This window comes from Podarcis raffonei, chromosome 2 (assembly GCF_027172205.1).
Source record: "Podarcis raffonei isolate rPodRaf1 chromosome 2, rPodRaf1.pri, whole genome shotgun sequence".
In the NCBI taxonomy this organism is placed as follows: Eukaryota; Metazoa; Chordata; class Lepidosauria; order Squamata; family Lacertidae; genus Podarcis; species Podarcis raffonei.
In genome coordinates this window covers 97,014,884-97,037,578 of record NC_070603.1, presented here as the reverse complement: position 1 = coordinate 97,037,578, position 22,695 = coordinate 97,014,884, and the positions used below count along the sequence as shown (strand labels likewise).

The following is a 22,695-nucleotide window of genomic DNA, read 5'->3' as shown; positions in this document are numbered from 1 at the left end:
ACTTGTCAGTTAATATATTTCTTGTCTCTGATCTTCCATTCCTGTTTTCCTAATCTGGTAATTAACCTCCAATCTGTATGACTATGCTTCCCACCTGTGCCCCATGTGACCACCACCTTACCTGAGAATAGTTGCAATTGAAGGGGTGGGACAAAGTCCCTCTAAAACAGAGCTTTCCAATCTGTGTGTTGTGACACATTAGTGTACTGGCTGCAGTGCTTAGGTGTGTCACGCAAATGCTCCCCGTGCTCCTCCTAGGGCTGGAAAGGGGTTATTTTAACCTCCGGTTTGCTAGTAAAACTGAATTACTGTGTCGCAAAATGATGCATGTCTAAAAAGTGTGTCACCAGCATGAAAAGTTTTGAAAGCTCTACTCGAACACAGTGTGTCTCAACCAGGGAGCATGCCGCCCTAACGGGGTATACAAAGATTTCATGGGGGCAGGGATTTATTTATTTTTTAATGTAGAACTTAAGTAAAAAAACATTTAAACCCATTTGAAAATTCAAATAAAAGAATCACGGCAGCCAGGTTTGAAAGGCGGAAGGCTTGGATTTTTATGTTGGCTAGAAAGGGGCATGGGTTTAGAACATTGTTCTAACATATTTTAGTAAGCCAGAGTAATATAGTAGGTAGAATGCCAGGCTTGAAATGGGGGTGCCTACGTTCCAAACAGTGCTTAGTCATTAAGCTCTTATGGGGGTGACTTGGGGTCATTCACACTCTTCCAGCCTAACCTATCTCATGGGTTTATTGAACAATAAAAAATGAGGGGGAGCATGAGTGCCTTGTGAACTGGACGGTGGAAATAGGAAACAAATAATTTAAAAGTATCGCATATCAGCCTTTACTTTGACTATGTTGAATTATTTAGACTAGTCCAGCCTGTTTAGACTTCAACTCATCCTGCTATCTGAAGTTAATTACTGTGAAAAATAAAATGTACTTGACTTATTAATCTCATCACCATAAAACAATGTGATAGCCTGAATCAACTACTCCAAGTACTTCTAGAACCATCTCCAAGTCTTTTTCATACATCTTCCTGCACTTGCTCATCCAGAATACACCCTCAACAATGATATTGTGCTATGGAAAGAAAGAAACAGAAAACAACAACAGTGACCTATCTAGTTATAACCCTACTTATTTACTGATAGCTCTTACCATGGACATAAGTTTCCAAAATTAAACTGTAAGGTAGACGATTCACAGGACACAAATAACCCATCCCATCCACAAATTTCAACAGAATTTATCTCCACATCCATATTTTCAGAGGGGGGTGGTCAGATTTATCTCCAAAGAAAATATAAGGATTCTCTTCACTTCTTCCAAAGAATTGTATTTTAATACAGGAGACCTGAGAACCAATAAAAAAGGCAATTTAACAATATCGCTAGTGTGTCACCAATCACCATAAAGGCCTGGAGGCTCCAACATACCTACTACAGTACAATAGGCTTGCCACCCTGCTGGTTTTCAATTGACACCCTCCTCCCCATCATGTTATTATTTTTTTATAAGTTAGGCCTAATAGTGGTTTCTAATATTCCTGCTTCGCTCACAGCTGATGGCGTTTTCTGCTGCTAAGCTCTGTTTCTCAGAGACACCTCTGGAAGAAAGAGACATAGAGAGAAGACACTAGTTCACCACAGCTAAAAAAAAATGGAAAGTGTGATTTGAAATGGACACAAAGAGGGGAAGTGATAAGCCTGGCACATGTTACCAGTGCCTATTATCATGTGGGCTATATCACAGAGAATGACCATAGAAACTCAACCTGAGTCCTCTAATATACTGTTAACTGATGGAAACATGAGAAATCCACTCTTCCGTTGCCACCAATAGGGCTTTACTGATGGCCAGGTTTGGTCTAAGCAAGAACTGCATTTCGAAAAGCATGGGGGACAGGAAATGGCTAACAGAATCCCCACTTAATATTCACTTTCCCAGTGATTTCAAATTAATGGTCATAAAAATAATGAGCATGTTTAAACGATGCTTACCTCTAGAACATGTACCTACTGTGCCTACTCTGCACATAACTGTGGCCAGCTTCAATAATGCCCTTTTAAATGGATAACTGTTAAATTAATATATCTGCTAAAGGAATCAATTTTTGTGCACTCCAAGGTTATGTGTTTAACAGACTTCGATAATTCAATGAAAAATTGAGCTGGTAATGATTTGCAGGCTAAATGAATGTTAAATACTTCAAAGGATTGGACAAACAAGTCGGCAGCAACATTTTTATGGGTTCACTTCCTTCAAGGGAACTTAAAGAGCCTGCCTTTTTATTGCTGCAAATTCTAGACACCTTTTTTTACCCCTCAGCATCTGTTTGAAATATGGAGTAGACAATTGGTTTTTTGGCTCTGACTCAGGTGGTTGAAATACAGGACAAACAGACTACTGTATATAAGCTTTCCTCCAGCAATGAAATTTTTTATTAACTCTCTTGCATAGCAAACTCTGCTGCCTAGCTTCCAATCCCTACAGAATCATCAAGGAATGTGGCTAGTTATTAATTCTGGTGGTCAAGCACAGGGTGGATATGTTGAGACTTGTCTGCAATATGTAACCTCACATTTCAAAGAGCTACAGAGGGATAGGGAAAAAAATAAATGAATTCTGATTCAGTCATCATTCACATGTGTAGAATTCAAAACTAAATACTAGCTATGTACATAAATATGTCACTCTTCTCGAAAACTTCTAGCCAAGGAAAACAAATCCCAGAGTGGAGGGGTGCAGAATGATCATTAAAAGTCTTAACTTTGCCTAACCTTCAAGCTGTTTCCAGTCTACAGCAGCAGTGTTTAAAAAGGTGAACTTGATAACTGTCACAGCGATACCCAAAGTCACCTGGCCTAAGGGCTGATCGGGACAATGGAACCACCGCCACATCCAAACTGCTTTCAGTTCCTAGCAGTGTGGAACCTGGTGGCGGTTCTTTCCTTCTTTTGCTACACAAGCTCACAACAATGGACCAGCTAGTGGATCCTCAGCCAGTCCTGCTCTGCCCCTGAAATGCCCGGTTTGGGGGGTCTTGCACCAACTTCTGCTAGTGGGAACACGACCAGCAATACCTCTTCAAACGTCTGCACCTTTAGCAGGCACTACAGGAGATTCTGTGGTGACTGTGTCCCCACCAATGGTAGAGTCTAACCCCCTTCTCAGAGCACAGATCAGGGATTAGGATTACTAAAGAATGTAAGGAAGGAAAACAAGGATAAATATACAATAAAAATAATATAATCATCCTTCCAAAATATGTTTGAAAATTGTTCATATGACAAAGGCTTCAAAAGTTTAGGTGTAACCCACCAACCACATGTCATCAGCAATGAAAAACCATTGTGTATTTTAATGTATCAGAAACATGCACACTCTACACTTTCTTCCAAAGTTTCTGATCACCATGTAAGGTGTTGCACACTGAAAATTTGCATGGGTGTAGTTCCTCTCAAATGCATAGGATGGAACAGAAGAAGGAGTTGCCCTGTGATGGTTTTCCTCTGAAGATAACTAAATGAAGATATGATCTTGATAATTTTAATTGAGATTTTGCCCCAATGACCCATGAAGTACTAATGGGGATGACTAATGGGCCAAATGTGGCCTAAAGGATGGACATTCCTCATCCTTGCTCTAGAAGATGATGTCTATCAGGAGCTAGATAGGATGTGTCTTTTGTCTGTTCCTCTCCTTTTGGACCACCTTGCTGGGATAGGGCAACCATTTTGTGGTGGCTCTAGTCATTCCTTTTGGGTAGAAGGTGATGCTGGGAGACTCATGGTTTTTTGACCTGCAGGATGCTGTCTCCTATACTTTTCAACACCTACATGGTTTGTCATCAGAAATCTGACAACAGCTCTATCTATAGCTCTTCCCACTGAAGGCAGACCTAGCAACCAAGATAGAACTGCGGTTCCTGTCAAGGGTTGGATTAGATGACCCTTGGGGTCCCTTCCAACTCTACAATCCTATTATTCTAAGGCTGTCTGAAGATGACTACCACTGAAACAATATTTGAGCTCTACTCTTAGGGATTCTCCAGCATGAGCCCTGCATGGAGCTGTCCAGGGTAGCACTGATGCCTTGCCTCACCTCTGAACTGCTGAGGTGATTGCTCAATACAGTACACAATTGTCTTGCAGCTGTGAGGCTGGGAACCTTATGTACTCCCTGCACATTATTGAATCCTGCCTTTCCAGGGCTCTAAAATGTGCAAGGCGCCTCCATGAGTTCAGAAGTCTTCCCACACAGTCCCCATCACAAGCAATGGAAGCAACACAGGGTATGGGGAGACAGAAGTAGCATGTTCATCTCTGCTGCCTTCCCCACCCAAATGTGTTAACTCTACACTTTCAGATAACTCGCGAATAGGGTTTTTATGGAAGTAAGAAACATTTTTTAAAATTTTTATATATAAGTGGAAAATTATTTCACAGTGTTAAACTAGAGATATGTATTTCTGCATAGCACTTTTCCATCACAGTGATCAAACAATGCTATTAGAGTAATATAAATCGTATTTACACAAGTGTCATTGTTTCCACGCCCCTTAGACTTACGGCAGCTGCTCCTGGACTCCTACCTCCCCTTCACTGTCTTCCCATCATACCCTGCTCATCACAGGGGAAATAAAACAACACAGCCTCTGCCTCCTTCCCCATTTTCCTGACTCTCTCAGAGGCTTATAAGCCAACAGAGGAGGCTAGAAGTTTGCAACCTCTCATCAGCCCCATCCTTACCCAACTGCAGTCTATCTGGTGGGTTGGCCCACTTGTGAGCAAGCGGGTGGTCTAGCAGCTTTCCCCCTCACAACTGGTTTTATTTAACACAGCAACCCTCAAATCACTGATTCTGAAGCATTTTCACCTACTTTAGGAATACAAAATTTATAGGTGCTACTTTCAAGACCCATATGCCAGAGTAGATCTAGGGATGAGAGAGAAAGAAGCTGAATTTACTTGGGAGTAAGCCCCCAATGAAATCAGTTGGACTTACTTCTGAGTAGGCATCATAGGAATGAGCTGTTAGGCACTAAAAATTACATGAAAATTAAATTACAGTTGCTCTTCGGAAAAGTCCCATACAACAGGCTCCAAATAGCCCACAAAATGAAATCATTCTTCAGCAAAGGTTGCAACCACAGTATACACAGGCCCGTGGGAATATCATGAAGACTGTGGGATTGGATCTTTAGTTGCTAAAGAGACATCTTCCTTCCTCAATGCATTTTAATCAGGCAAATGTTTTGCCTGCTTTTATAAGGTTTCGACTAAAGAATATTTTATAAAAACCAAAGGCCTACCTACAGCGCTGCTTTGCACTGCCAAAAGCCAATTATGTTAACACAAATAAAACTAAACAAACAAAGTCTCTCAGTGTCTCTCTTAACTTCTGGACTGCCTTCCCCAGGAATAAAAGAACTCTGCCAAAGACAGTGTGTAAGCAGGCAAGAAAGTACATAAATTAATGGTTAGGTCCTACTCAGGCTGGTAAAATTTCCAGTGGCAGGTCCCAAACCTGTATAAACCTCATTTCCATCACAGTTCTGCCCAAGGACAAGAAGGACTGGATGGTACAATGGACAGTATGTTGTGCTTGGCATAGAAGACTCCATTTTAATTCATAACTCGGTCATGAAGCTCACTGGATGCTTCTAGGCATGACACCAACTTTCAAACTAAGGTTATTCTAATTATACTGAAATAGGCTATTAAAAGAAATAGAGCAATAATTTTAGTTCTTTAGAAGCAATATTTAATGTTGATTTTCCAATATATCATATCCCCTCCAAACTCAATAATAGCTTACACCAGTGTACATAAAGTCAAGCAGTGGTGAACAGACACTTCTAATATAGCCATCTTTTATACTGGGCATACATTGCAACAGGCCTTATCACCTTATAATACTTAAAACTTTTTGTCACTATTCTATCACAGTTTAAACTTCTAAAAGATTACAAACTAATTATTAGTAACGCTCTGTAAAATAAGTCATCACTACATCAGCATATACAGTGGTACCTTGGGTTACATACGCTTCAGGTTACATACACTTCAGGTTACAGACTCTGCTAACCCAGAAATAGTACCTTGGGTTAAGAACTTTGCTTCAGGATGAGAACAGAAATTGTGCTCCAGCGGCGCAGCAGCAGCGGGAGGCCCCATTAGTTAAAGTGGTGCTTCAGGTTAAGAACAGTTTCAGGTTAAGAACGGACCTCCGGAACGAATTAAGTACTTAACCCGAGGTACCACTGTACTAAAACTGTGCATTTCTAAATGTATTCTCCAAAATTAATATCCAATTTTGCTACTCAAAACACTACCAAGTTTCTCTTTATTTCTGCTTTCTGCCTAACTAGGAACCAATGTTTCCCTTCAGGCATGAAACAAACCTAAAAACAAAACCTGGGATCAGCCATTTGTCTCAGATCCATGTAATCTAACACCTGCAAGTATCTAACAGAGTCTAAGGGAAATCGCCTCCCCAAATTGGTGGGCCTTTGTTGGGCAATTCTGCAGGCCAATCACTCATGGCAGCCACAGCAGAATGTGAGGTGGTAGGACATTCAGGCCTGATCCCTGTGCCAGTTACAAGTTGGCACCCTGACTGGGCCCAGATGAGGCCTGGAGCCCTCACAAATACTTTATTATGGGCAATGTGCTGGGAAAGTCACCTTGGTTTTCCTGGGGCACCTTCACCCCAGGAACAAGCTAAAAATGAAATGCCTAACCCAGGTTGAACATGCAATTAATAATGTCTGCAATATGGGCAGATAGGGAATGAGAACGAGCTGTTTGCTTTATGTAGGTCCAAAAGGTGTACTGATTGTTCATTTAAGAGACAGGTACAGAACCTGTGGCCCTCAAGTTGCTGCTGCATTACAACTTCTGTCAGTCCAAGGAATGATGAGAGGTGTAGTGCCACAACATCTTGAGGGCCACAGGTTCACCATCACTGGTCTAAGACACAGCTGGGCAAGGTGCAAGTGGCGCAGACCAGGACAGCATGGGCCTAGTTCCAGAGACATCTCTCAAAAATCAGAGAGACAGTTCAGTATAGAAAGGAAACTGGTTCACTTAAAAAATGCTGTGAATGTAGTGTATCTTGATTTCAGCAAGGCCTTTGACAAACTCACCCAAGATATTCTTGAAGAAGTTGGTAACCTGTGGGCTGGATGAGGTGTTAGGTGGATTTGTAGCTGGTTGGCTGACCAAACACAAAGAGATCTTATTAATAGTTCCTCATCATCCTGGAAAAAAGTGACAAGTAGGGTGCTGCAGGGTTCTGTCCAGAGCCCATTGATGTTCAATGTCTTTATAAACGACTTGGACAAAGGAATTAAGGGGATGCTCATTAAATGCATAGATGACAACAAATTGGAAGGTGTAGCTAATGCTGCAGAAGACAGAATTGGGATTCAAGATGACCTCAACAGATTGGAGAACAGGGTCCAAACTAACAAAATGGATTTCAATAGGGTCAAAATGTCAGGTTCTACACATGCAGCTACACAAATACAAGATGAGGGTTACCAGACTTGCCAGTACTACAGGTGAAAAGGGACTAGGGGTCTTAGTAGACCACAAGCTTAACATGAGCCAACAATGTGATTCAGCAACAAAAAAAGCTAATACTATTCTAGCCTGCATCAATGGAAGTATAATGTCCAGATCAAGGGAAGTAATAGTCCTACTCTATTCTGCCTTGGTCAGATTACACTTGGAAAATTGTGTCCAGTTCTTGGTAGCACAATTTAAGAGGAATATTGACAAGCTGGAATGTGTTCATAGGAGGGCAACCCAGATAGATCATGAAGGGTCTGGAAACCAAACGTTATGAGGAACGGTCAAAGGAACTAGGTATGTTTAGCCTGGAAAAGGAGACATAGGAGATATGATAGCCATCTACAAATATCTTAAGGGCTGTCACATGTAAGATGGAGCAAGCTTGTTTTCTCCTGCTCTGGAGGATAGGACTCGAACGAATGGCCTCAAGTCGCAAGAAAGGAGATCCCAACTAAACATCAAGAACAACTTTTTGAGAGTAAGAGCTGTTCGACAGCGCAATGGTCTCCCTTGGGAGGTTGTGGACTCTTCTTCATTGGAGGTTTTTAAGCAGAGGTTGGTTAGCCATTTGTCACTGATGCTTTAACTGAGATTCCTGCGTTGCAGGAGGTTGGACTGGATGACCCTTGGGGTCCCTTTCAATTCTATGATTCTATGAAAATTACAACTATGGGGGAAATGGGGAAGCGATAATGGGGTGGGACAAAGCATAATGAGTCTGTAGAGCAACTATTCTGGCTGGCAAGCTGCTTAGAGTGAGGAACTAAGCCTGAGGCTGGAATGATCCGAATCCAGCAAGGTTCCTAATTATCTGATCCAGCTGGGCTGGCAAGTTGCAGAACAACTTCCAGAACACCTCTGCAGAGCAGCAGGAATCAGGTCCTAAGCACTCTGTGGTCTGAATCACAAAGAGGGGCATTGATCCTGTTGCATGATACCCTGGTTTGAGCCTTCTGGTAGCAGGTCTCTGTGGAAGTCATGTCTTTTAGTAAAACTTGACCTTCCTCAGATACTGCACTAGGCTTTCTAGATATGGAGCTATAATCCATACATTCCAATGAACCACTGAAGACCTAAGCACCACTCATCCTACCCACCCCAACCCCAGGCCCAATTCATCTGGGGCAGAACAAAGCATTTGTGTGGCAGACTGCACAGCAGGTAGGTTTTGTGAAAATGTTTTATGGACACATGGGGCGGGAAATGCAACCTTAAGTATCACATCCATAAAAGGTTAAAAACACAATTTTAATATTGCTAGTCATCCAAAACATCCCACATATTAAAGAGTCTCCAGCACTGTAACTTTTGCTGGTCAAAAGCATGAACCTAAGCTACAGAAGGCACAAAATAACCCCAGAGCCTATTTCATCACTGTGGCACTAATTCCAGTTTTACACTGAGAGAAATCCATTCAGCTGAAACCTTGATCCCAACAGAGTAACACTAGTAGCGGCTGGGGGTTGGGAAGGAGGAGGGAGGAAAGAAGGAACTGATCAGACCTCTGGCAGCTATTCAGGAATTAGTATAATGTCCACTGTTGCTCATGTATGAACACACACAATGAATTTCTGTTCCCTCCATCATTGGGAAGTTTCTGGCTATCATTGACAAATGCATATATTCCCCCATCATGCTTTAGTGTGTTTTTCAGCCCCACGTTGCCCTCACTTTTGATTGTGTAGATGAAGTTGAAGTGCACAGGGTATTTACTGATCCAGTTATCTTGTTCTGTGACAGGCAGAATCAATCAATCAAGAGGCCAGCTTTGTGCTTGCATATTCCAGGCACATCTCCGCACTTCAGGATACGAGATCACAGTGTTATCCAGCCAAATTTGATCAACAAATGCAGTTCCCCTGTGCCACAGCAATCTCAGATGAAGATGTTATTATGTGGAACTGAGCAAAGTGATAAAGACAGTGCAGAGAAAGAAAGGAGGGGTGCAGCTGGGCCGTTCTAACTGCCTTGGATGCATTTGTTGTGTGAGCGTGCTGAAAACATCCTTTTTCTTCATTTTTTTTTTAAAAAAGGTTTATTTAAAAAAATAAAAGTCTGCTGTATCTGTCTTCTTTCTCACAAACCTAAAAAATAAGACCTCTCAGGAAATAGCATATATTAAAAAGGGAAATCCTGGTATTTATATTCCACCAATTAATAATATATTTCTGTGATGAGTGCATGCACCACAATTGCAAACTGTTGCACATTTATGGCATGCCACACCCTTATTATAAAAATTGTCTGGAGGGCAAAAATACATTTTACCTTATAACTCTGAGCAGACAGTCACACAGGACCCGCTCCCCGCCCCCACAACAAGCTTCCACCTGGTTGCGACATGATGCATGCAACTGTGTCAGTATTTAAGTGCATTTAAAGCAAAAAATGTACACCAGGATTTTATTTTGCCAATAGCTTTCTACTGCCCTGCAGTTATTTTACATTATTTAATCCAAAATACCATCTTTTTGAATCCACCTTTCTTTTGCTTTTTAAATCTTTAATGGGAGCCGTTGGCAGTCCAGGGGTACAATTATTAGATATCTACAGAAAGAAATTGAAAAATTAATAATACTTTCCTGTTCTGTACTACATATAAAATTATCTAGTCTTAGTGGAATTCTATAGATTCAAACAGGCACACACACCCCCACCATGGTTTAAAAAATAAGATAAAAACCTTAGCCTGAATTAATACAGCCTACATTTAAATCTTTGCAGTCATCAGTTTTAAGTAAAGCTTGGGGGATACTGTATTATGTTTTCAACTCAGAAATTTATTTTAAATCATTTTTAATTAAAGGACATTTATTAAGGCAGCTTATGCTACCTACAGCCTAAAAGCCCAGGTAAAAGTCCCATAAACTAATCATACTAATGATATTAAAATTGTTTATTGCCTTTTTATGGGTTTTCCTACTTAAGTTACCATTTTTCACTACTATATGCAAAATGTGTGACATCATCCATATCAGTTTATTAGGGAGAGTGATATATGTTTTCATCTGACCTTTGTCTAAATAGCCCCTTAGCTGTGGCTGGGGAGGGGGAAGCCCCAGAGTAGTCTATCAGCAAGGGAGCCATATAAAAACAGCTACATCTATTAATGTTTGTTTTCCTTTCACTATTATTAAACTCAAAAGCCAAATCCAACTGGAAAAACGATGCCATTTGAGTTCCCTTGTCATCATGTGATAAGTATGAGAAATGTATGTGCAATAGCCAAATGGCCAATAGACAAAACACCCACTCCAAGTGACGTACTGTTTTCCATACAGCACAGACAAAATCAAAACAACGGAGCTGCTGCAAACAAAAACAAAATCACATTTCCCATAAGCATTCCAGACAGAGCAGTTGTTTTTTTACAGGAAAAGAAGCTGGGAAGGAAACCAGAATGAGAGAGAGAGAGAGAGAGAGAGAGAGAGAGAGAGAGAGAGAGAGAGTCCATACCTCTCCTCCACAAGACAGAACTTTTAAGCAAGCAGGGTTTACACGTTTTGTTCTTAAACACACAACAGTTAACAGCTGAATATGTATTCAGTAATTTCAGCATCCTGCACCCAGACCAGTTAAAAAGATTCAACAACTGGGTCCAGTTTCAATCTGCTTTCTCTGGCATAATGCCAGTAGCTGTTTTGGTGACAAAACCCAGGTTTTACATCAGTATACATGAGGTCAGAACCTGGCCCCTCGATTTCAAACGAAAAATGAAATCCAGCCCAAGGGACTGGTCCCATTCACAAAAAAACAGTAAGGTCGCAGGTTAGGGAGCAAAAGTGTGAGTTGGTTTTTGTTTCATTTTTTGCAAAAAGTAATGGAATGGGAACAATTAGATTGGAAATTTCGGTGCTGTGTGTTTCAAATAGAATTTCAAAAAAGGAGAAACACTTCAAATTGCTCCTTTGGCCATCTGTAGTGTGCCCGGTTAAAAACTGCCACTTGAGAAAATGGGTCTGTGTTATCTTTTTAAAAAATAAATAAAAATAGTAATAATATGACAGACTGCCGTTGGTGTAACTCCGTTAACATATCTGCCTCTGTAAAGTTATGGTATCTGTGCTTAGCTGAGATACCTAGCAATAAATTGTGGCAGCATGGCGAGTATCAACAGCTGCATTTTGCTATTTTAGCTGAGCAGCATAGAGTATCTCCATCAGAGTGAATTCTTGTCAGCTGCGCTCTTTGCTAACACAATTCCTATGTTTTGCCTGGCAGTAAATGGACGCTTCTGCCCCAGCATCATCTAAACAACTCTGTTAACATTTGCCCTCAAGCGTCTCTCTCTTTGTCCAGTCCCTGTCTTCTAACAGATGTCATCCAAGTCTAATCAAGCATAAAATGGTCATAAATATTTCTTTCTGGTAGATTTCACATTCGCATTTCATGCAGGGACATGATATTTTTCTGCTACCTCCAGGGAGTACCTAATGCAAAAACCAGTTACTTACATTCAAGGCTCATGTTCCTTTACTAAAATGCAGCACATGTTCTCAGTTCAGAGACATAAAACACAACACACACACACACACACACACACAAGACTTTATCTTCTTTTGTTTAACTGCCCCCCTTAAATGATGCACACCACAGTTTACACTAAGATATACCATCGCTTCCTGTTTAATGTGAAATCCCCAAAGCCGTAATATACTAGTCTTATGGAATTAAATGCAGTTGAAATACCTTAATTATTGCCCAAAAGAGATTTAGCTCCTAGATACTTAATTGAACTAACAAGCTATTTAACAAATGTGTGAGATAAGAAAGGCAGCTTTCTATTTTGGCTGATTTTATGCACAATTTTACAACCTACTTCATCATATTTAGTTAAAACAATAAAATGAACCTAGGGTATAAATTTGAGGTTCATGCCTATTTAGCAGATGAAAAAAGGAGAAAGATAAGTGTAAGACAACTGATTTCCAGCACTTAAACTTTAATCATTCATAGGGAAACTACGTAGGCTAATTAATTCTGTCTACTTAATGAAAGAAACCACAGCAAAATCATATTCCTTTCTGGCAAACTTCATAGTTAACATGTCAGAATGTAAAATAAAACCAACCTGAGATTATTTTCAAAGCCATATGTCTATTTGTTACTCTTTTCTACCCCCTCCACTGTTATGTTTGTCAAAACAGAAATCTTATACAGCTATTTAAAACAAACCACAAACGCTTAATGATACAGATCACAACAGCGAAGCTTCTCTTCGCTTCTCTTCTCCCCATCCCCCCACCTCCCCTTTCTCTGTTGAGCCTAATATTTGATTACTGTTAGTCAAATCAAGCTTTCAGGCAAATAATCTCCATTTTTTAAGTTAATGAGATGTGGTCATGTCGACAACAGCTTGCAGAAACTTTTGATTCCTGCAGGCTGTGCTGGCCTCTTCTACAGCAACTACTACTGTTTGAACGAGTCACATTTGCCAAAATGACTGATATAGACAAGTGCACATTTAAAAGAGGCACTAATTAAAAAAATACCCACTGGTGTCAATTTAAATACCATGAGAATAAACTGTTATAGTAGCTTGGCTACCATCTCATGGCTTTCTCAGAGCACCTTTAATTCCAACTGATTGGAATTTTCATTGCAAATATACTCTTTGCATAAGAACACATTTTTTCCCTCCTCATCGTGGAGGAATTAAGGGTTTTGATATAATTAAACAAATTATGCTAATATTTGTTTCACATAAGCTATTAAGCAAGCCCCCCAGAACAAGTCCTAATTGAGAAAGCTCCAAAGAGCCGTACTGCTGAGATAAGCAGCAAATTTATACTGTTGATTTTAGAGCACCCATTTACAACTTATTTCTTTACTGGAACTCTGTCCTTTCTATAAGACCCCCAGCTATACTGAATATCACTGAAACAATTTTCATAACTCCTATTGGCCACAGTCAAATGTGCCCCACCCCACCAGTCCAAATGAATAGATAAGAGACCTGGAAAGAACTTTTTCTAAATTCTTTTGACTTCTCAAAAGGTTTTCTGTTTTGGCAGGGAATTCAAACAGCACAGCTGTTCCGTAGCGTAAGCTGATGCGATACCAAAAAGGGGGGGAGGGAACGGTCGGTGCTGAGAGGGTTATATCCATTTAAGGGGTTAAATATGCAATTACCGCTGACTAAAACCAGAGAGACATATAGATAAACAGAAGAAATGAAGTCCCCAGGTTCCATTCAGAAGCCTTCATCACATTACTACCAGACAGAAAACTCTTTAAGTACCATTTTCAGATGTTAAATCATTGTTCTTGCAGCACATATTCTCGCTATTCCTGGGGGAACAATATCTGAAGACAGCGTGCTAACAAATGCAATCCAGTAAACAGGCATTTTCTCTCTTGTTGTTAGTACCTTTGTGTTCCAGCTCCCAGCTCTGTCATCCATGCCTTCTCTCTGCTTTGAAGTTAAAGTACTGAATGAGCGTTGTCATCTATTATCCAGAGTGTGCATGTAGATTATAAATAAGAAATAAAAGTGACTTTCAGTACACTGCTTTTGCATTAGCAAGTTGCCTTCTCTGTTACCTCCTCTGTCCTTCATACTGCACTACCAACATTATATTAGAATCCAACTTCATCTCCTGCAGACTGAAAGGAACACCCTAGGAAAAATATGTGCACAGCAGACACACAAGTTTTATTGCAACAAACAAATCCTGCCTTTTAAACAGGCCTTCAATTTAGCTTTAAATATAAATATTTAGGCCTTGTTTGCAAAGGTCCCTTGGGCCCATCTGAGACTGAAGTGGGTAGGGCTGGCTGAGAGGCGTAAGATGGGCCAAGGGAGAGTTGAGCTTGGGAAATGTAACAATTAACTGGGACTAAAATATGGTGCACAAGAGACAGCAGACAAGGAAAGGAGGAATAGGTTGAGGGATTCCAGGGCTTGCAGTACCACTGCTCACAAGTATCAGAGCCCAAACTACCACTTTCAAGTTAATTAAAGGACTCTTCAATTTGCATTCTCGGAATTCAAACAACAGAACTCTATTAGTCGCGCCGAAGTTTATTTGTTGGGGATAAATCATTTTGTGTGTGTGTGTGTGTGATTGATCAACTATTTATGTTTAAAATCTTGTTTATCTTATTTATATCGAGGCATATGGAATTATGCATGGCAGACTTAATGCACGGCACTGTTTCATATTACTGAAACAAGCCAGATCAATGCTTTTCTCTATATATTAAGGTCAGCTCCTCAATGTTTTGTCACGTTAGCGTGTGACAAAATCCACAAGAGGAGAGGGGTTGGCTTGATCCATAATGGCTGAAGTCACCAGGCACCATTCTCCAGCCCTTTCTTTTTACACCTTTCAAAGTCAACAAGCCATCAGCTAGTTACTAATAACAAAATGTACCATATGGAACCAAATTGTGCCGTCAGCTCTAGTATTCTCATATGTTTTTTTCCAGTCCACTAAAAAAAAGTTCTCAAGTTGCAAGAAAGAAAATTCCAACTAAACATGAGGAAGAACTTTCTGATGGAAAGAGCTGTTCAACAATGGAATGGTCTCCCTCAGAGGGCTGTGGACTCTCCTTCCTTGGGGTTTTTTAAGCAGAGGTTGGATGGTCATCTGTCATATATGATCTAGTTGAGATTCCTGCATCACAGGGGATTGGAATAGATGACTCTCAGTGTCCCTTTCAACTCTGCAATTCTATCAGTAGGACTTACAAGTGAATTTAAACACGGTATTAGTCATGTGGAAACTGTAGCTAATAGTCTGAATGTGTGAAACTGCTAACATCAGTAATGCCCTGCTATGCCACCACAGATTACTCCCCCTTATTGTCTCATGCACCTCAGGGAGGTGGCAAGAGACAGCGACCTCTGATTACTCATTATGGGGTGATGGAAGCATTCAGCTTAAATATTTTGACTCACCCTTATTTAATGAACATAGGATCAGGGTGTAAAGGTTGAATTAAGTACATCAGCACAAATGAAAGCTAAATGGCACATGTGAAAGTTAAACTGACATCTGTTTGGACTTGTTCTTGCCACTCACTAATGTCTGTCATTCAACTTCACTGCAGTAACACTGAGTCGGAGTTTGGAATTCCTATTCTTTTACTACACTAAATAATAATAATAATAATCCCAGAAAACAAGATTTATTCTATTTCTTTGTTACACTTTGCCCTGACTCGCAAAATTTCAAACCAGCTATCCTGTCCCAAGATTTACACACCTGTCTTCCAAGGACAAAAGGGGAGGACATGGGGTTTATTCCAATTTACTTTCACAACAGCCCTGTGATACAGGTTGGGGTTAGGGAAGGTCACCCTGTGAACATCATGGCTAAGTAACACTTTGAACGTAGTTTCCTCAGTCCATCTCTGACACTCAAAACATCTCACCAGAATAGCTCTCATGCGACTGGATTTTCTTGTTGAATGTTCCTTCTACGTGGCCGCCTCTCCTGGTGTGCCCCACGGAGGACCTTATGGTCTACAAGTAACAACACCCTGAAGATCCCAGGCCCCAGGGAGATTAGACTGGCCTCGACCAGAGCCAGGGCCTTTTCAGCCATAGCCCCAGCCTGGTGGAACACTCTCTCACAAGAGACCAGGGTCCTGTGAGATTTGACATCCTTCCACAGGGCCTGCAAGATTGAGCTGTTCCGCCAGGCCTTTGGTCAGGGTTCAGTCTGACTCATTTTCTCTTTCTATAAGAACAAGCACAAAGGAGGTTTCCCAGCCCGCTCACAGGTCCTTATAATATCAGTGGAAACAGCTGGTCCTGGCGAGTATTAACCGTTTTCAATTTTAATCTGAGGATTGTCATTTGTTCAGTTTTAATTTTAATTTTAATTTATTTGAATTAATTTTGGGATGCATTTTAATCAATTGATTGCTTGTTTTTATGCATATCATATCACTTATATGATGTTAGCCGCTCTGAGCCCGGCTTCGGCCAGGGTACAAATAAAAAAATTGTTTAGTTTATTTATTCTTTATAACATCCACCTGCCATTTTTCTTCATTTAATATTTCCATCCCACTTTCCTTATAGATAATGCTATATTTATTGTTTTGTACACCAAGAATGATGGGTTTCAGTGGGCAGGATCCAGGTAATCTAGTTGTCACTGAAGTATCTGAGATGTTTGCAGGGCAAGGCGGTGGGTGAAATCTGCTCCTCACAGACAAAAGCACACTTGCCCATCGACTTGCTACTGCTTTCACCCCTGTCTAAGTAAAGGGCAGGCAGAGTCTGCCATATTCTTGCTTGCATTGAGGTAGCATCATTAAAAAGCTGCAAGACTAAGTCTTGGGGAGTGGACCCTCTCCTTCCCAGTCTCCTTCCCTTTTGAGGCTGAGACAGGACTGGTTGTCTGTGTAGAAGTATCAAGAGACACCACCGCTGTAAAACATCACATGTGATTATATTTTTCAACCACGTGATGAGCTTTGAAGAATTGTGAATGACTCATGATTATGTGGCACACATATCTTTTTTCAATCTTCAGCTAACATTTGTTGATAGAAAACAGGACAGCTGAGCCCAATCTACTTACAGCACAATCCTCTATGTGTCTATTCAGAGGTATGACCCACTGTGTTCAATAGGGCTTAATCCCAGGTAAGTGGATGAAGGACTGCAGCCTTAGAAAATGACAAAATGGTGAATTTTAATGACGACTGATATGTGTAATTTTTGTTTTCACTCCATGTAAGGCTTCCATGCTGATCTACATTGCCTTGTCTATGATATTGGGGAGGTTTCCACAGGCATAAACAAAATCAGATGTCCACATAAACAGCAGACCACTAAATGTCATAGCTGACAACAATTTGCAAATTAAAGAATGGAAACTAGATTTTCCTGCCTATGGAGAAAACTTTATATTTTTGCTTGTACTTTATGAATCCTTTAGCATACCTGTAAGAGTACTCAGACAAATCTCTAATAGTTTATGCCAAACAACTGTCTTTTCATTTGTGGACTAGCATTCTGGGTAGAAGAAAAACAGCTAGTTAACAAAACATTTGAAAGAATTAAAAGCATCCTCCTCTGTGAGCAAAGAAACATTGCTAATCACTGCTAAGCCTTCATAATCCAGTCTTCACACAAGTTAAAAGTAAAGAACTCTCTGTAAAGTAGCTTCAAAAGGTCTCTGCTAATCAGCAGAACTTGGTGAATAATTCTGTGATAAAAATGGGTGTGTGTGTATTTCATTCTGTATTTTTCTTTCCTATTATGAAAGGAGTTCAAACGTACCATGCAATAGTGAATCTGTGTGTCAATCCTCATGCCCGTCAATCAATGACAGCTATTCTGGATGACTTCAGTGGGACTTACACTAAGGTAAGTGTGCAGGATTGCAGCCTTGGGAAAGTGATGTTTGGAAGTCCCAACGGAAGGATTTGATTGTTACTGACCTTATTAGGAAAACATGCCTCTATATAATGCAAGTATCAGTGGCATCTGCTCCTTCATCTGAGTTTTAGCTTGCAGGGTTATTTCCCACCCTCATCCCATCAGTGTTTGATTTGCACACAATCAGCTACAAAGAAGGAAGCATTTTATTATAATTCAGGGTACATATGGATGCTGCCTCTGCTGGATTGAGAGTGATTTTGTGGGTCTACATTCCCTGATACAGTAATTTCCAGATCAGAATACAGCAGAATAGTTCCAGAATTTTAAACAAACAGAATGCTAAGTTACATTTTAAATTACTGTTTGTTTTCTATTTATAAATAAGACAAATACAAAATGTAATAAGTTCACAATTTTCCAAAAGCTAGATATTGTTTTTATTCTCATTTTTGTGAAAGGGTGTTTTACTGCAGAACATTTTTTTTTTTGTTAAACTTCTGGTTTTTTCTTAACTCATCAGCAGAGTGACGAAGTGGGACAGCTTGTACATCACTGTGCAGGCTAGTAGTGGTAACAGAGCACTGTATGGCAATGAAAGCAGGATCCTACCCCACTGCTAGCCACTCATCAGCAACAACGGCCCTCTGGTAAGGGTGATGGGTTGTCTGCCTCCCACTCAGTGCCTAGTTAGTGCTGGATTAAATCCTATCCTAGCCCTGTATGTAACTGAGATTCAGAATCAGTGATTTGCATTTATATAGACCAGTGGTAGTCAAACTGGGCCCTCCAGCTGTTTTGGGACTACAATTCCCATCATCCCTGACCACTGGTCCTGTTAGCTGATGATGGGAGTTGTAGTCCAAAAACAGCGGAGGGCCAAGTTGGCCACCACTGATATAGACAGATAGCTTCTGAAAACTGAGAATGGTGCATGTGCAGAATCTCTTCTAATAACATTCTGAAATACAGGAGTTCAACTAGAGTGAAACAAAGGGATACTGGAAACCCCTAAACCTTTATAATAATATATCTATCTCTCTATGCAGATATTGCGGACGCGGGTGGCGCTGTGGGTTAAACCACAGAGCTTAGGGCTTGCCGATCAGAAGGTCAGTGGTTCGAATCCCCGCAACGGGGTGAGCTCCCGTTGCTTGGTCCCTGCTTCTGCCAACCTAGCAGTTTGAAAGAGCAAGTTGATGAATAGGTATCACTCTGGCGGGAAGGTAAAGGGTGTTTTCGTGCGCTGCTCTGGTTCGCCAGAAGTGGCTTAGTCATGCTGGCCACATGACCCAGAAGCTGCACGCTGGCTCCCTCGGCCAGTAAAGTGAGATGAGCACCCAACCCCAGAGTTGTCCGCAACTGGACCTAACGATCAGGGGTTCCTTTACCTGTTTATGCACATATTATAGGCAGGACAATCCTATGGTTCTACAACTCTGGCAGCCTCTACAACACTGGCATATCATAGTTGTCATCCAATGCTTTACAAGCAGAAAAGTCTAGAGCACAACAGCGGCTACAGAAACAACAGTAGCAACACCAACAGGTCCTTGTAGTGACAGACTCCTTTGTAAACCACTGCAACCCACCAACCACAAGTTGCTTGTTGATGATGCTTCCACACTGGCCATGCAACAAAAGCAGTAATAATACCCATACATTCTATGAGCTCATTCACCCAGTACATGCACGGCCATCCCACAAAATAACAACAGACCATCTAGAAGGGACAACAGATCCTTTCTTAGTGTGGAAGTATATAGCAAAAAACATTCATCATTTCTCCACGCATTGGCTTGAAAACCACAGCAACAACAAAAGCACGTATCCTGCAAACAACCACCAATTGGGCAAGCAGACAACCTGCCCCAGAAAGAGAATCAAGAAATGCCATTCCAATCAGAACAGGCAGAAGATACATGATGGGGCCTTTGAAATCTCCCAGGGGTCTAGTCAATGGCAAACCACCTCCCCTGCCTTCATGCAGGGCATCCAGGGGGTACAGCCATATGGGCAGTTACTGAAGGGTCCCAATGTGTGAGTAACTGAAAAAAGGTTGCTGGTGGAAACCCATCACTACACAGACATTACTACAATGCTACGTATTCCCCCCTGTTGGAACAGCATTGCGCTCCACCATCATAAAAGTGTATGAGAACAAACCTATCCCATCCAGTAAGTCAATGACCCTTAGGCAAAGGTTTTAAAAAATACTCAAAATAAACAAACAACTCCATAGTTGACAAAATTTTGGGCAAGTTAGGAAACCCAGCTTGTTGAAAGTTGTGGTGGTAGCAAAGTACAACACACTACGGGCTCCTTGAGACAGACCTAGAGTGCAGCCTTGTATATACTTACTAGGGAGTTAGCCCCATCGACAGCAGAGGAAGTCACCTCTGAGTAAGTACGTATAGAACTGTGGTTGAAGGGCTGTATCCAACTGCACCCCCTTCCCGAAAAAACCCCACATTGCCTGTAAAGGGTATGGGGACGATTTGGAACAGCTGGGGAGGTGGTGTTGGGTATTCAGGGGTTTGTGAGACTATATGAACACTGCCTTTCTTCCCTGGTCTGCTGAAGGGAGCATCCACTTGATCTAAGAGAGGGATAGAACTGGATCTAACCATGTGCCCCTGTATTTCAAACCCTTACAGTGATTTACATATTATTCAAAGACTCCTAGCTGAACAGCTGAATTGCCTCCAATGGGAAGCACTGTAGGTGAAGGTTATGTGAAAGCTTTGTCTATGTTACCTGATCTTCTGTTTTACACATAAATACGTCAGCTGATACTGCAGCCACTGAGTGATGAACAAGAATGTATGTGAGCAAGCCCTCATGACTGAAAAAGATGTGACTTGGAAAGAAAAGAAGAAAAGAAAAGAAAAGAAAAATCACCTGAAGACACCCATAATACATAAATATATGTATTTCGCTATTCAACCAGGTTATGAATATTTTTAGTATTTCTTAAAACAGAGAATCATAATGGCTTCAAAATGCACAAAGTAGTGCCACAGATGGTAATGCTCAAATTACATTTACAACGTGAAGCCTGAAAAAAAATAATTCTATTTTTGTATGTTTTAATTGACAAGAAATATTTGGTTTACCTGGGCCGTGAAGCATGAAAATGAGCAAGTGTGAATCAAGTTTAAATTTAAAAGCAGTGTGAAATGAGCTATTCATGAGGGCTTCGCAATTTACAATTTACAGAGGGAATACTATTTTCTTTTACAGAAACAGAATTTTATGGTTTCTAGTACATATACGCTGACTTACCAAGTGAAGCTGTTCCGAGTGGCGAATAGTCAGGCAGACCCAGCTGTCCACTGGATGGCTGAATAGACTACTGGAATGTTATGTTCACAGACAAAATTAATTTAATTTAGCTCAACTTGGAGCTTAAGCTTTGAAGCTGTCCCACATAGCTATTTGAGCAAAAGCAGCTTCAGGAGGGGGAAAATGGAGTGGAGTGGAGTGGAGTGGCAGAGAAAGCAAGGGGTGCTTAATTCTTCCTCTACAGCTCTGCTTCCCCAACCACTGCTACTGCCCTAGGGTTCCTAAGTTGTATGTAAGGATCCATCAGTCTCAGAGCCACCCGCAACTCATCTGTAGTATAGGGCAATAATAATTAATGTTGACGATCTTATCTTAATGTACAGTATACACCAAATGTTTTGAGTATACAATATAAATACTAGTTAGCTTCTCTTAAGCACTGCACCGATTCTTCAGTGTATGATTCTCAGGAACACAAATGATTTGAAACAACAAAACGTGATATAAAGTATTAAAAATACAGCAGCAGTAAACATTAAAACCCAATACAGCTATAAAGTGAATGCTAAAAACCAATTGTAAAACATGGCCTGGGTGCACTAAAGAAAAGTATTTACTTGGCACTGAAACGAGATCAACATCGGTACTGCACAAGTTCCTCTTAGGATAGCATACTAAGTGCAAGTTTCCATGACTGATAAAGCCCTCTCTCCCCAGGCACGACCTACCTAACGTCAGATGGAGCAGAGACTCAGAGAAGCACTACTCATGATGAACAATGGGTTTTGGGAGACCTAGGCAGAAAAAAGGGCCTTTCAAGCAGGGAGGACCCGGAGTCATTTAGGGCTTTATAGCTAACGAGAGCTGGACCATAAAGAAGGCTGATCGCCGAAGAATTGATGCTTTTGAATTATGGTGCTGGAGAAGACTCTTGAGAGTCCCATGGACTGCAAGAAGATCAAAGCTATCCATTCTTAGGGAAATCAGGCCACCTCATGAGAAGAGAAGACTCCCTGGAAAAGACCCTGATGTTGGGGAAAGATTGAGGGCACAAGGAGAAGGGGACGACAGAGGACGAGATGGTTGGACAGTGTTCTCGAAGCCACCAGCATGAGTTTGACCAAACTGCAGGAGGCAGTGGAAGACAGGAGTGCCTGGCGTGCTCTGGTCCATGGGGTCATGAAGAGTCGGACACGACTAAATGACTAAACAACAATAGCAGGCTAATGAACAGCATTTTGAATTGTCTGTGGAAACAGTCCAGCAGCCAGTTTAAGTACTGCCTGGATACATTCTATGTAGCTGGTCCCTGATAGAAGCCTAGCAGCTGAATTGCATATTAACTGAAGTATCCAATCTTCAAGGCAGCCCCACAGACAATGCATCTGAGAATTTACCAGGCCTTAGATGAAACTCTCAATAGCGGGAAGTGTGGTGGTGCTCACCTAACCTTTGTATTACACCAACCTTAATGCTGCC

General features: G+C 41.0%; 1 protein-coding gene across 22 annotated transcripts in view; it reads right to left on the bottom strand.

The window, feature by feature from the left end:
- FOXP1 (forkhead box P1) overlaps positions 1-22,695 on the bottom strand; it is a 536,656-nt gene that overhangs the window by 205,285 nt on the left and 308,676 nt on the right. The window contains exon 2 of one of the 22 annotated variants that reach the window (XM_053378211.1): positions 13,960-14,038. The exons of the other annotated variants lie outside the window; for them this stretch is intronic. Coding sequence (XP_053234186.1) covers positions 13,960-13,992 — 33 coding nt within the window. The 5' untranslated portion in view covers positions 13,993-14,038. The remainder of the gene's footprint in view (positions 1-13,959; positions 14,039-22,695) is intronic. 22 annotated transcript variants of the gene reach the window in all.